This window comes from Chelmon rostratus, chromosome 18, assembly GCF_017976325.1.
Source record: "Chelmon rostratus isolate fCheRos1 chromosome 18, fCheRos1.pri, whole genome shotgun sequence".
Lineage (NCBI taxonomy): Eukaryota > Metazoa > Chordata > Actinopteri > Chaetodontiformes > Chaetodontidae > Chelmon > Chelmon rostratus.
The window spans coordinates 21628820-21641948 of record NC_055675.1 but is presented as its reverse complement, the minus strand read 5'-3'; the positions used below and the strand labels follow the sequence as shown (position 1 = coordinate 21641948).

General features: G+C 41.1%; 2 protein-coding genes and 4 non-coding genes across 7 annotated transcripts; 5 read left to right on the top strand and 1 right to left on the bottom strand.

Annotated features, from left to right (window-relative positions):
- Nucleotides 1–2120: 2120 nt before the first annotated feature.
- On the bottom strand, nucleotides 2121–6298 carry rnaseh1 (ribonuclease H1). 2 transcript variants are annotated; one of them, XM_041958657.1, is made up of 9 exons: nucleotides 6183–6298; nucleotides 5792–5893; nucleotides 5325–5449; nucleotides 4814–4993; nucleotides 4512–4611; nucleotides 4332–4386; nucleotides 3456–3540; nucleotides 3181–3305; nucleotides 2121–2440 (listed from the first exon to the last, which is right to left on the bottom strand). In XM_041958657.1, exons 2-9 carry the CDS (start codon nucleotides 5854–5856, stop codon nucleotides 2315–2317), a joined length of 861 nt encoding a protein of 286 aa, XP_041814591.1. In that variant the 5' UTR covers nucleotides 5857–5893; nucleotides 6183–6298; the 3' UTR covers nucleotides 2121–2314. The 2 variants fall into 2 exon arrangements, with proteins under 2 accessions (XP_041814591.1, XP_041814590.1); XM_041958656.1 differs by having other exon boundaries at nucleotides 5792–6298.
- A 127-nt stretch (nucleotides 6299–6425) lies between these two features.
- Nucleotides 6426–13074, top strand: rps7 (ribosomal protein S7). Its single transcript, XM_041958223.1, has 7 exons — nucleotides 6426–6454; nucleotides 7164–7249; nucleotides 7830–7901; nucleotides 8627–8770; nucleotides 9958–10022; nucleotides 11333–11483; nucleotides 12964–13074. The coding sequence occupies exons 2-7, from the start codon at nucleotides 7175–7177 to the stop codon at nucleotides 13039–13041; spliced, it is 585 nt and encodes a 194-aa protein (XP_041814157.1). The 5' UTR covers nucleotides 6426–6454; nucleotides 7164–7174; the 3' UTR covers nucleotides 13042–13074.
- Nucleotides 8071–8288, top strand: LOC121622542. The gene has a single exon (XR_006007730.1). It is a non-coding gene; the product is annotated as a small nucleolar RNA SNORA73 family (small nucleolar RNA).
- On the top strand, nucleotides 9408–9625 carry LOC121622538. The gene has a single exon (XR_006007727.1). It is a non-coding gene; the product is annotated as a small nucleolar RNA SNORA73 family (small nucleolar RNA).
- On the top strand, nucleotides 10769–10986 carry LOC121622539. Its single transcript, XR_006007728.1, has one exon. It is a non-coding gene; the product is annotated as a small nucleolar RNA SNORA73 family (small nucleolar RNA).
- LOC121622540 lies at nucleotides 11875–12092 on the top strand. The gene has a single exon (XR_006007729.1). It is a non-coding gene; the product is annotated as a small nucleolar RNA SNORA73 family (small nucleolar RNA).
- Nucleotides 13075–13129: the final 55 nt, after the last annotated feature.

Sequence of the window (13129 nt, the reverse complement as noted above, 5' to 3'; positions counted from 1 at the left end):
CTGCCAGAGGGAAGAGCAGTGGTGGAAGAAGTACTCAGATACTTTACTGAAGTACAACAACAAGGTAAAAATACTCCATTACAAGTTAAAAGTCCTGCACTCAAAAGTTTGATGGTGTTGGTGTTAACATACAGTGTAGTACTACAGTATACTGCAGGATAATTATTACTGATGCACTGATGTGGAAGTCGCCTTGTACCGTTCAGTCAGTTATGGTTGAGCAAATTTTAACTACTTATTAAAATGTCATTTTATTCATATTCTAGTAACAATTGTTTTATATGGAACTTCTTATACTGTTAAGTTACAAGTAAATATAGTTGCCAAATACATCAAGTGTTGTAAAAAGTACATTTACCTTTAAAATGTAGTTAAGTATAAATATAAACTAGAATAAAATATAAATACTCAAACAAGTAACTTGAAGTTGTACTTACATACACCTGAATAAATGTGCTTCCATCCCTGACTAGAAGAGAGGAGGAAGGAGACAGAGAGGTGAGGAAGGAGGAGGAAACTGATGTGAAGAAGAAGAAGAAAGAGGTGGTGGCGAGGAAGGAGACAGGAGGGGAGAGAGGAAAAGAAAAGGAGGAAGGAACTGATCTGTATTTCACACACAGGTACTGTAGTGCCTTTTCATACTCCACCAGAAAGTGAAATAAAGTTTTGTTTGGCTAAAAAAAAAAAAAAGCAGAACGTGAGTCAGTTTAAGCTTGGAGGGAAACACGGCGGCCAAAGCTGAGCTAGAAGAAGAGTGAATATTGGATTTAGATTCATCAGCTGGACACGAACACGACTGAACGAAACAGGAAACTGTTGCTAACAGTTGTCCTGCAGAGTTGAACTGTCCAGTCTAATAAAGTTTGAAAGATATAACCCGATGTGCAGATACTGTCTGATTTTTACTTTACAGAATCTTAAAACTATTTTTATTTCAAGTGAACAGGATCACCATATGACTTCAGTTAGAAAAGGCAGTGAAAGATATTTTTAATTTAAACAGCATCTCCCTCTCCATGCTAAGTCCGGTATTATATCAATCTTATAACATGTCGAACAACTATAACTGTTAAATTGGGTTTATTTAAGATATTCTTCAGTGACACATGAGCTAAATGTTATATTACTCACCTGTGAAGTGCTTGATTTTTGTAGCTCTTGGTTGCTTATTTCTTTGTTTATTCACTGTTGTTGTTTTGGTTTTTCAGCTTGTCTGGTTTTGTATGTCGCCAGCTGGTGTTGAATGAATATGATTTTGTCTGTTAATGTGGTGTGAGATTGGATCCCAGTGAGAAAACCCTTTGTTTGATGAGGCTAAAGGGGATCCTAATAAAGAAAATGAAATGTTCACTCTGTTTACACCGGGAGCTTCTGTTTTTATTCGACCCAGTAGGAGATGATAGGAGGCCTGCTTTGAACTGAGCCAATCTGTCAGATTCAACAGTGGTTTCTACAATAAACAGTTATTCATAATGAGGATGTTTCAGAATGAAATGTGGCCACTTTCAGTCTTGATTCCTGATCAGTTTAGGTCAGCGTTGTTTAATGGAACAATGACTGCTTGTCAAACTGGGAGCAGACGTATCCGATCTTCATTTTGTGACGGAATAACTGGATTTTGGATGTGGATTTGATACACCTTCAGTCTCAGCAGAGTGTCACGGCAATAAACTTAATCCCAAAGCAATGATGTCTATGAAACAATATGCATCAACTGTGTGAATCAGTATATAAACAGATCCTTAAATAAACCCTAAATCCTGGTGTGGGTTTTCTTTGTCTGGGCTCTAACGATGAGCTGGAGCTCCTCCTGCTGGACGATTAACTCCATTACAATTAGACTGAATCAGTGCTGCTTTACTTCTTCCGAGTAAACCAAAGACAGCAAATACTTACCCTCTCTCCCACATCACACTGCTTTCCTTCCTAAACTGCTCTCTTGCCTCCTTGCCCACTTCTGTGACCTTCCTCCTCTCTTTCCTTCATATTTCTCATTCACCCTTCCTGCTCATCCTCCATACTCTCCCTCACCTCTGATTCCTTCGTCTGATTCGCTGCCTTCTCTCTCTCTCTCATCCCTACTCTTCTGAGCGCTGCATCACAAAACTGAAAACAGGTGGTTGAAGCAGAAACTCAAATTTTTATTCAGAGCAGAAACATAAATTAAAATACACATTTTACAGGAAAACAACAAATACACTGACTCGCCTCTCTGAGTCATCAATGCTGCTAAGAGAAAAACAAACCTCTGTATCAAAACAGCCAACAGGCTGTTGAACCAGAGTCCAAATGAAGAGTCCTACTGCAGATCTCTTTAATCATAGTCGTCGTCATCGTCTCCTTCTTCATGCTGCTCCTCTAAAGGCTTTGCTGCTCCGTCTCTCGACAGTCTGTCGGCTTCCTCGTTGCCTCTGTAGCCGGCGTGACCTGGAATATGCATCTGGAGGGAGATGAGGAAGAAGAGGAGGAGTGAGAGAGAGAGAAACTTCTTTCTGATCTGACCTTTCCAACTGACAAGAATGTAATGTGCCTCTAGCGCCCCTTGTGGCCATTTTTCTACATGCTGTGACATTAATGTGCCTTTCCAAGAGGGAGGTCAACAAAGTCACTGCCTCACAGCAGAGGGCGCTAGACTGCAAAAAAAAAAAAAAAATACTGGAAACATTGGGCACAAATCACCAACCATTAAGTCTAAAAATGTTGCTTTTTCATGTAAAGCAGTAAAAAAAAACACACGACTCCGCCAGTGTCAGTGATCACATCATAGGAGCGGATCTAACAGTGTTGTCTTACTTTGGCTCTTAAATGTCTTTATTGATGTAACCTCTGCATTTAAAAGAAACTCCAGGTTTGGCTATCTTCGGGTTATGTTGAAAATATGAGAAACAGGAAGCAGAATACTTAAGAATAAGAGTTTTCTGCCAGTGTATACAAATTTGTAATAACATGAGCTTAGGTGGAGAAAATTCATCCAATGACAGTCGTGTAATGCAAAAGCTACAAAGCAGGTAATGAACCTCACCAATTTCCTTGAGGAGCAATCAATGGTCCAAATCATGGATTTTAAGTAATGTGGAATCAATGTATGATTTATTTTACAGTGACACTTCAGTGAATCTGGAATGAATGAATTATATGAAGTTCAGGGTGAAGGGGCTCATGATGCAGGCTGATGTTTACCCAGACCACCTCCAGCTCTGCATTCAGTCTGTCCAGCTTCACAAAGTCTTCTTTGTTGATGACCTGACCTCCAGATTTCAGCCTCCAATTATTCAGCTTCCACTTCTTCACCCAGCTGGTCACACCTGCAGCAAACACACCACAGACTTCAAACACACCTCTTCAGTTGATATGCAAAACTCTGGATCTGTCAATTGTTGGAGATGAGCATGACTTTGATCAGTTACACTTCAGTCAGCAGTTTTCTTACATTTAATATTTTTTTTGCGACTCACCATTGATTGTAAACTTGCTGTCTGTGTAAAGAACCAGCTTCTTTATGTTGTTCTGTTTGGCTTGTTCCAGCGCTTTGCAGGCTGCCTGGTTCATACAGAAACACACATAGACATTAGTCACATGGCTGCAGCCATTAACACACTGTTGTATCTGTGCCCTTATTGAAAATATCTGCACTTAAGACTTTAAAGACCCATGAAAGTCTGTACTGATAATAAATTTTGCAGACTCATAGTGACGATAATATGTTAAGAGGAACTAAATTTAAAGATCTCACACATTTGATAACCTAATAGATCTACACATGACTTTGTTCAGAGTTTCATGCATACAGTTAAGACAAGCATTCCTACTTTGCGTGTGAAAGTTGAGTGTGAAGTGAGTTTGGGTCATCTTGAAACAGAAGAGTGCAGCAGCTCATGATAAAGGTACTTTTGTTTAAGTTTAGTATGAAGGCAAGCAACAGATTAGCTTTGTATTCTGTTGGCAATAAAAACTACCGCTACATCTACTTTAAAACATAAAATTCAAACATTTATAGATAAAAATTTAGGACAGAAATATATTTTTTTTTATATTTTATGTTTTTTGTTACGCAAAACATGTATCTGAAACATCAACACAAGGACCGGCAGACACACTGGTTTGAATAGCTTATTTAATATATCAACAATATAGGAAAAAATGTCTCCATTTCAACTTTTCAACAAAGTTTTCTAGTATGGACAAACCTCTGTCAGAATGGAGGAGCGCTGGACTGTACTTAAGTTCTGATGTCAAAATCATGAATGTGATTCAGGGCTTACTCCGTTTTTACTCACACATCATGGTTGGAATTTGGCTTTTAAGACTGGAGCACTTGTGATGAGAGGTACCTGTATTTCTGCACGCTGATTGGTTTGTCTCCCATGCAGTCGCTCTGCAACATTTCTGCAGGAAAGCAGCGAAAAAAGTGATAAATGAAAAGATGAAAATTTCAGTTACAGTCTAAAAGAGGTCTGTCAACAGTGTGCACGCGTAAGTGTGTGTGTGTGTGTGTGTGTGTGTCTTCTCACAGTGGGTGGTTGCAGCCCCAGTAGACTCCGATGCCAGCTCGGGCGCCACGCCGTCCATTGGCTGAGCAGCAACCGTCAGTGTAAACAACCACAGCATCACCTGGGCAGAGGGAGAACAGCTCTGAGTGACAGTGAAGTGACATTCGAGAGTCTGCTGGAGTTCGCTTTACTCAAAATTCCAGTTTTCTCCATTTTAACTTTGATAGAGCACCATATGTGTTAACTAGCAGCATTAAAAAAAATCAGTTCACAATCAATCATTTCACATTTAGCTCATGTCCACGGACGTTCAATCATCTTACCCATGTATGTGAACCCGTCTGTGCTTTCTGAAGATGAACTTTCTGACTGTTTGACCCGTTTGGGATGGGATTCCGTCTCCTCATGTGAGTAACATCTCTTCTTACCAATAGGGATGTATTCCAGAGGCTCCGGGCCTCTTTTGGGAAGCGAACTGACAGCCAGCTCCACATTCTGAGTCACTGAAAGCCAAAAACATAAATTATTATTGTTTTTTAAAATACCATTTTAGAGTTTCTGCCCATCTCATTTTAGTGGTTGCATGGAGGTATTTAGCCCTGATCCAGAACTGCTCCATATCATGGTTGTGCATGGCGTGCACAAAACAGACAATGAAGCTGAATATATGATTGACAGATGAACTTGCTGCTGGGATCAAAACTTCAACGTTTCAATGGCAGAAGCTTCTCAGATCAGCTCCTGCTAAAGGACTGATCTTTTACACCGTTTTCAAGAAGCTGTTTTAGGGGGTCGTACAGATGAAAAACTTCATGTTGGTCTGGATCAGCGTACCTTTCTTCAGATCCTGAGGTGCAGATAGTTCGACTCCTCTGACGAAAGCCCAGGCATCTTTCTCTGATGCAAATTTCTTGAAAGAAGCTGATGGAAATTTTTCCACCTGGCTCTTACATTGATCCCTAAATTAAAGTGAAAAACACATGATCAACCATTTGTTCAAGAAATCTCAACAGGATCCTTTTCACATGTATGCTGATGTTTCTTGATGAGTGCAGACATTGTGGCGTAACAATCACAGTGACATCTTAACCACGAAAAACTGAATTGCTGTGATTAGAATATAATATAAAAGATTTTTTTCAGCTGACGTGATTTTAGGTTAAGGAGGCTTTAAAACACCAGATATCTGGATGGGATCTGGCATGTACCTCCCGTCGCTACAGGAAATGCACTTCAGTGAATCCATGACTTTGGTTTTGTTTCAAACAGATCTGCTACCATTAAGACGTAAACAGTCTTACCATGATGTGTACACTCCTGGTTTGAATCCTCTCTTTACTGCGTAGAAAAACTTGCCCTTCGCCATGTCGTCGGCGGCACTGCAAACGGTCCTGCGTGCTACTCTGAAAAAGCCAGTCAGTCTAAACATCACTGTCTGCTAAGAAACTGCCGTAAAACGAGGGTGGCCAACATCGCGACGTTAACTCAAACACAGTAAAACATAATTAAATCTGACTGGTCAATGTGTTTTGCTAAGAAACCCTAAAATTGTGTAGCAAAATATACGTAGACAGTAAAGGATGCCAAAACTAGCCCATACCTAGCTAATTTACCTAGCTAGTTTGTTTGCACTGAAAAACAAAAGAAACATTAACGCCAAAAAAGAACTGCTAATAAGTATGACAGGACAACCTCTCCTGTAGTCTTATATACCCGGAATTAAGCGTGTGTTTCAAGTTTGCAATGTGCAGCAAACGAAGACCTGTTAAAGACACCGAAAAGTAATGTTGACATCGCTTTAGGGCACATTTCACTTCCGTTCGTGTTCTCACAAAAATCTCGCGATGTTCTTATCACACCCAACGTGGCTCCGACACCTCTCGCGATAGCAAATGGTGCGCCCTCATTGGATTAATTCAACTCTCGCGATGTTCCGGTCTCTTCCTTGGCCGTCGTTAACAGAGGTTAGTCGTGCTGTTTTTCACTGGACTGATATTTCTATCCTAAAATGTGCCGTAATGTTGTTTAATTTTAATTTTTGCCCACCGTAAAGCACCTTAAGTCTGTGATGCCTTAGATTATGTGGTTTACAGCGGCGGATGGCTTCTTAACATCACGAATTAAAGCGTAGTAGAGAAGCTCAGGTGTATGGGTTCTTGTAATGGTGTAGTTAGCAGGCCGTGCATGTGTTCAGATAGCCACAGCAGCAGCTCTAGCTAGTAGACTGAACACATGAGGCAATGTAAGAGTTGTTTTATCCGAAATAAAACTAGTTATTCCTGTTGGCCGAACAAAACTCCCCAGCAAAGTTGCTGCAGAGATAAATGACAGCTGGTTAGATTCGCTAGCTAGGTAGCTAGCACTCCCTCTAATCTAGCCTAGCTCCAACATATTCTTGTCAATCTATAGTTCGTATTTTATGAGCTCGCAGTCTAATCTGTCTTTCTGTAGCTTTTGGTTTGTGTTTTTTGTGGTGAGATACTTTGTCCATCACTGTTTTCTATAACGGCTCTCCTTGTGGGACAACCTGCTGCTCCCTGTTAGCTTTGAGCTGGTGTGTCTTTAGCTGAGCGCGGCACATAATGGCTTGCATGGGCTCCTTCAGGATTCATGTCAACCAAGCGTGTAAGTGACTGGTATATGTAACCCACGTGTTTTTATTTCTCTTCGCAGAGACAAAGGCCATGTTCAGTACCAGCGCCAAAATAGTAAAGCCCAATGGCGAAAAGCCAGACGAGTTTGAATCTGGGATCTCCCAGGTAAGAAGAAAAGGTGTCAGATTGTTATCAGTTCATCTTTTTTGTAGGTTTTGTCAAGCTTCATGTGTGTAGGTAGGGTGTGATTGCTCATGCTAAAATGATTGTTCATGGTACATTGGGAAAACAACAAATTTGTAAAAATCACGCTTGAATTATCATGGACTGTAAAACTGAACTGACATCACCTGCAAACACTGAATGCCACAAAACTGGTAGTCTTCTTCCCTCATGAATGAGGTCTTCACTAAATGTAGTATGTAATTCAACATGTTATGTTCTGTGTGTTGCATAAAGATGTGGTTTGAAGTTGAATGCTGGAGGGAAAGTCTTTGTAAATGTCAGCATGAATTTGTCTATGACAAAATAAAATCCACCAGACTTGTTGACTGACCTCATTGCTGTTTTTAAAAGTAGAGGTCATGCATGTGAGTAGAAATACGAACCGAATAGTAGCCACTTTAGGCCTAATCTGTCCAATCAGAAAATGCAGATCAATGCAGTTATGGTATTGCAGTACATGTAAATGTGTTGGAGTTATGCACAAATACAGATCTCAATGCTTTTGCTCGTCTCCCTGCAGGCTCTGCTCGAGCTGGAGATGAACTCTGACCTGAAGGCTCAGCTGAGAGAGCTGAACATCACTGCAGCAAAGGTAGGAAGCTTACCAGAGTCTTTATTTCCCCCTAATTTTTTGTTTTTTGATATTGATTTCACCAAGAGCTAACCATCCCAACCTGCTGTATTCACTGCTATTAACGTTAATTTTTGAAACCTGAGTTGAGAAGGTGTGTCAAATGAAAGTGCTGAAATGGAAATCTGATCCGACGTGGACATCCAGCGAGTTGCTCTCCTGGCTCTGTCCTGGTGGCGTATGGGAGCGTAGCTCTGAGCTGAGACGTACAGTCCCGTTCCACACCGTCGAACACTGAGCTCTGTCCCCGGCTGCTGGCCGGTGAGGACGGGCGTCCTGCATATTCCTACATCTTCCCAGAGTCCTTTGGGGCCATTACTGGGGAGCTAAACCATGCAGTGCACATTATTTGATGTCAGGGCTTGACTGAAATGGCCTTTTTTTATGTTTTTTTTTTTTTTAGGTATGTTGACATTTTTCTGCAATTATCTAAGATAAGCTTAATTGTCAACAGTTAAATGAGCTTTTTGTTCCTTCCACAGTAGCTGATAGACCCTCACCTAACATGCTTCACTTGTTTACTGACCAACTATACATTTAGGACTCTGAAATGATGGTGGGTTTCTCACAGAAGACAAGTCAAGCAGATGAGTCTTCACTGGCATTGCTTTGTGTTTGCAGTCAGGAGGGATGTTGTGCAGCCTGTTTTCATCCAGTTATATTAAGTCTGGCTTTTTTGTTTTTAGGAAATCGAAGTTGGTGGCAGCAGGAAAGCCATCATCATCTTTGTTCCCGTTCCTCAGCTGAAGTCCTTCCAGAAGATTCAGGTGCGTCTGGTGAGGGAGCTGGAGAAGAAGTTCAGCGGAAAGCACGTGGTCTTCATTGCACAGGTGAGGATGGCGATGGATTCTGGGGAGGGGGTCGTGCCTGTCTACCTGCATGTGTTTTGTGGACCACTTGAAGGCTGAGGACCTTCCTGAGGTTGTGCTGTGGGGACTGCAGGAGGGATGCAGTGGCCATTGCTTTTCAGAAAGAGGGCTGTATCCATAGTGGAGCTCTTTCTCTGCTTTTTGCTCCAGCTTCACATTATAGGATAATTCAGTTTTGTTGATGTTGCACCAGAATATTTCAGAAAATCAGAACTGTCTCTGTGCCTAATGCGGTGGAGGTCATGCTGTCTTGGCCTTGTGCATTTGTCTAAGAAGATGATGCACTTTACTGATTCTAAATTTCTGAATCTTCAGTTTTTGAAATTTTCCAGTTGAACAGTCAAAATGTGAGATTTTATGGAGTTTCACCAGATGCAGAAATCAAATTTGACCTCCAATAACTTTACAGATAAACAGTCCTCTGCCTCAGCCTGCTACTAATAGGACGAATGAATTTGATGATTTGAAACGTTGTAAAGCTCAATGAGCTTCAGAGTTTTATGGGTTTGAAATTTCAAGTGAAGGTGTAACTGATTTCACAACTGAGCATCAGAGGAGTTGATGTCAAATGAGTTTTTTGTGTCTCGACTGTTTCAGTCCGACGTGGACATCCAGCGAGTTGCTCTCCTGGCTCTGTCCTGGTGGCGTATGGGAGCGTAGCTCTGAGCTGAGACGTACAGTCCCGTTCCACACCGTCGGACATGAAGCTCTGTCCCCGGCTGCTGGCCGGTGAGGACGGGCGTCCTGCATATTCCTACATCTTCCCAGAGTCCTTTGGGGCCATTACTGGGGAGCTAAACCATGCAGTGCACATTATTTGATGACAGGGCTTGACTGAAATGGGTGTTTAAAATCTGATTGATGGTTTTTAAAGTTAATAGTTTGAAATCTGACAATTTTTCAACAGGAATATTGGAGTTCTTATATGGAGGTCCAAAATTATATGATAATGTTTGAAACTGCAACAAAATGCTCCATTGAAATATTTTGTGTGAGCAGTTATTAGCGCACAAAGAAGCAAGTTTTTGACACTGATGCTGTCGTAACATTCATTCACTTATTTTTATTTTCTTGAATTATGAGTTTAAAAGTGTTTTAAATGTTTGTGAATCCTGATTGGACTTTAATGAGATGATGTTGATTTTCAGAGGAGAATTCTGCCCAAACCCACCAGGAAAAGCCGCACGAAGAATAAGCAGAAGCGTCCCAGGAGGTGAGTACAAATTCTCAGTTTAATGTCACGACAGTTATCATGAGTTTGTTTAGGATGTTAGTCAGATAATATTAATATAGAACAGCAAGTTCATTAAAACAATTGTTGCTCAAGAAAAAGTGACTAACTTCGTAATTTAAGTTGTTTTTATTCTAAAAACTCTGGTTCGATCTTGATGAATGTGAGTGTTTGCTAGTTTAATTGATTGAGACAGTAAACTGATTATTGTTTGGGGCTTAAAATGCTGCACAGTTAGAACAAGTCATTTAAAGAAAGCACAATATATTTTTATAAATTAAATTACCTTCACTTGGAATGCATCTGTTGAAGCTCTGGGAAATAAGAAGGGACATTTTTTTTTGTATTGTGATGTTTTATTCACATAAATTGATCGATCAAGAAAATAGTCAGCATAAAGTTCCCTGTTTTGATTCATCAGGAATTTAATTTGCTGGACTTTGAACAGTTTTTCATTTGAATTTACAGGATAATTATATTACAGTACGTTGCTCTAACTGTATAAAATGACCTGACCTATTAGAGATGTGGCCGTCCTTAATGCAGAGCGACTAAATCTCCATGTTGCATTGATTTTCAAATTCCGCTGTTGAAACTGTTTTCCTGTGAAGGTCTGTGATGCAGTTTAAGTATTGTAGTATTGGGAACAATCTTGATGTTGCAGCGTCGTGCTGTCTTGGTCCTGCTGCTGTGATATTGATGACGTGAAGTAAAAGCTGGTTTCTGATCCGACGTGGACATCCAGCGAGTTGCTCTCCTGGCTCTGTCCTGGTGGCGTATGGGAGCGTAGCTCTGAGCTGAGACGTACAGTCCCGTTCCACACCGTCGGACAAGAAGCTCTGTCCCCGGCTGCTGGCCGGTGAGGACGGGCGTCCTGCATATTCCTACATCTTCCCAGAGTCCTTTGGGGCCGTTACTGGGGAGCTAAACCATGCAGTGCACAAACTGTTCATTCAAGCTTTATCATGAGTTTGAAACCCGTGAAGGGATATTCATGTTTTTGCAATTGTATGTTTTGGAGCATAATAGGAATCTATAAATAACATTAATCCAAAATGTTTGACTGTTTTTGCTGCCGCAGCAAACTGTCACATTTAGAAGAAGGAACAAGAGAATGTTTGGAATTTTGTGCTTGATAAATGACTAATGATTAATCAGTGCTCACAGATTAACTTCATGTGAATCATCTTGATTCAGCTGTTTCTGCTCTAGTTTTGTGGTCACGCACTCCTCTGCTCAGTGTCACGGCTGCATGAATGATTATTAATGTGGCTTCATGATTCCTCCCTCAGCCGTACTCTGACTGCGGTCCACGACGCCATCTTGGAGGACCTGGTGTTCCCCAGCGAGATCGTGGGTAAGAGGATCAGAGTCAAAATGGACAGCAGCAGGCTCATCAAGGTCCATCTGGACAAGGCCCAGCAGAACAACGTGGAACACAAAGTAAGTTCATGTGGAACAGGTGGACTAGATGTTGGGATGTTCAGATAACACGTTCAGAGTTGCAACCATTATTTTCTTAATCGCATAATGTGCTGTTTATCGTCTCAGTTATAGTTGGTCTAGAAAACATCAGAAAATTGGGAAAAAGATTTATCACAATATCCTAGAACACAAAGTTTCATCATTTAATCTCCTGTTTCATCTGAAAACCCCCAAATGTTCAGTTAGTAGGTTTTTTATGGTCCTGCTGATCAAGCTCAGATCAGTTAAATTTACTGGTAGTGTTGGAACCAGGAGAGATCAGATCTTGAACCACAATAACAAAACAGGCCTTGCAGCACCAGCAGTTATTCCTCACACCTGTGCAGTCGCTGTCAGGTGCAGTTTCAGTCCGACGTGGACATCCAGCGAGTTGCTCTCCTGGCTCTGTCCTGGTGGCGTATGGGAGCGTAGCTCTGAGCTGAGACGTACAGTCCCGTTCCACACCGTCGAACACTGAGCTCTGTCCCCGGCTGCTGGCCGGTGAGGACGGGCGTCCTGCATATTCCTACATCTTCCCAGAGTCCTTTGGGGCCGTTACTGGGGAGCTAAACCATGCAGTGCACAAACCGTGTTCACCCAGTGACGATCTACATCTCACTGCTGGTGAATTCAAAATGATGTGAAGGCTGAACTGAGGGTTCACTGATTGTTGCACTTTACTAATACTACAGAAAAATACACTCAGATGTTCTTTAGCTACAGCTGTTCTGTCTGCCTGTATGATGCCTTTAATCAGTTTCTGTTGACACTTTCAGAGGTGATAGTTTCAGCATTGAGGTCATAGTTAGTGATGGACTGCATTATATTCAGAGGTGTTTTTGTCCTTTCCATTTACATACATGGGGGACAAATTAGAAACACCTCAATATAATGTAGTTCAGTGTAACATGTTTAACTTGACCTGAGTAATACACATATGATTGAATTTCTGACAGTGTCAACAAGGACTGAACATTAGGAGCTTCCTGAAGATGGACGTTTTGGCAGGGCTGTTGTATTACATTTCACTACATTGTACAGGTGTACCTAAAAAAAAAATGGCCACTGAGTGTGGAGAACTGTGTACATGACTACTGAAAGTATTGAGTCCAGTTGAAGTAATCAGTGAAGTTTGCTGCTTTTATCTTTTGTAATGTGAAAATGTTATTTTCATTCATTACAGTAGAAATTGGGTACCTTTTATTTTCTAAAGCTCTATCCACACAGGACTAGTGTTACCTGAGCAAATGGGGCTGAAGTTATCAGACAAGAATGAGCAGTCAGAAGACTGTGGAGACTTGTCGTGTATTTGTTTTGAAAGTAAATCAGAAATGATCTGTAATGAGAACCTTTAGCCTCAGTCCTGTTATTTCTTAGAGTTCATCAGATCAGCTGAACCTTGTTTAATGCAGGTAGATGATGTGATGTCACAGTTGACGTGTTTCCTGTTGTCTTTCAGGTGGAGACTTTCTCTGGTGTCTACAAGAAGCTCACAGGCAAAGACGTCGTGTTTGAATTCCCAGAATTCCAGCTGTAAATGCAGATAACAAAATAAATTTGTTTACTGTCATCGTTGGTGGTTGTGCGTGTTTTACTTTGCTGTGCCGAGTCTTCTGGTTATCAAA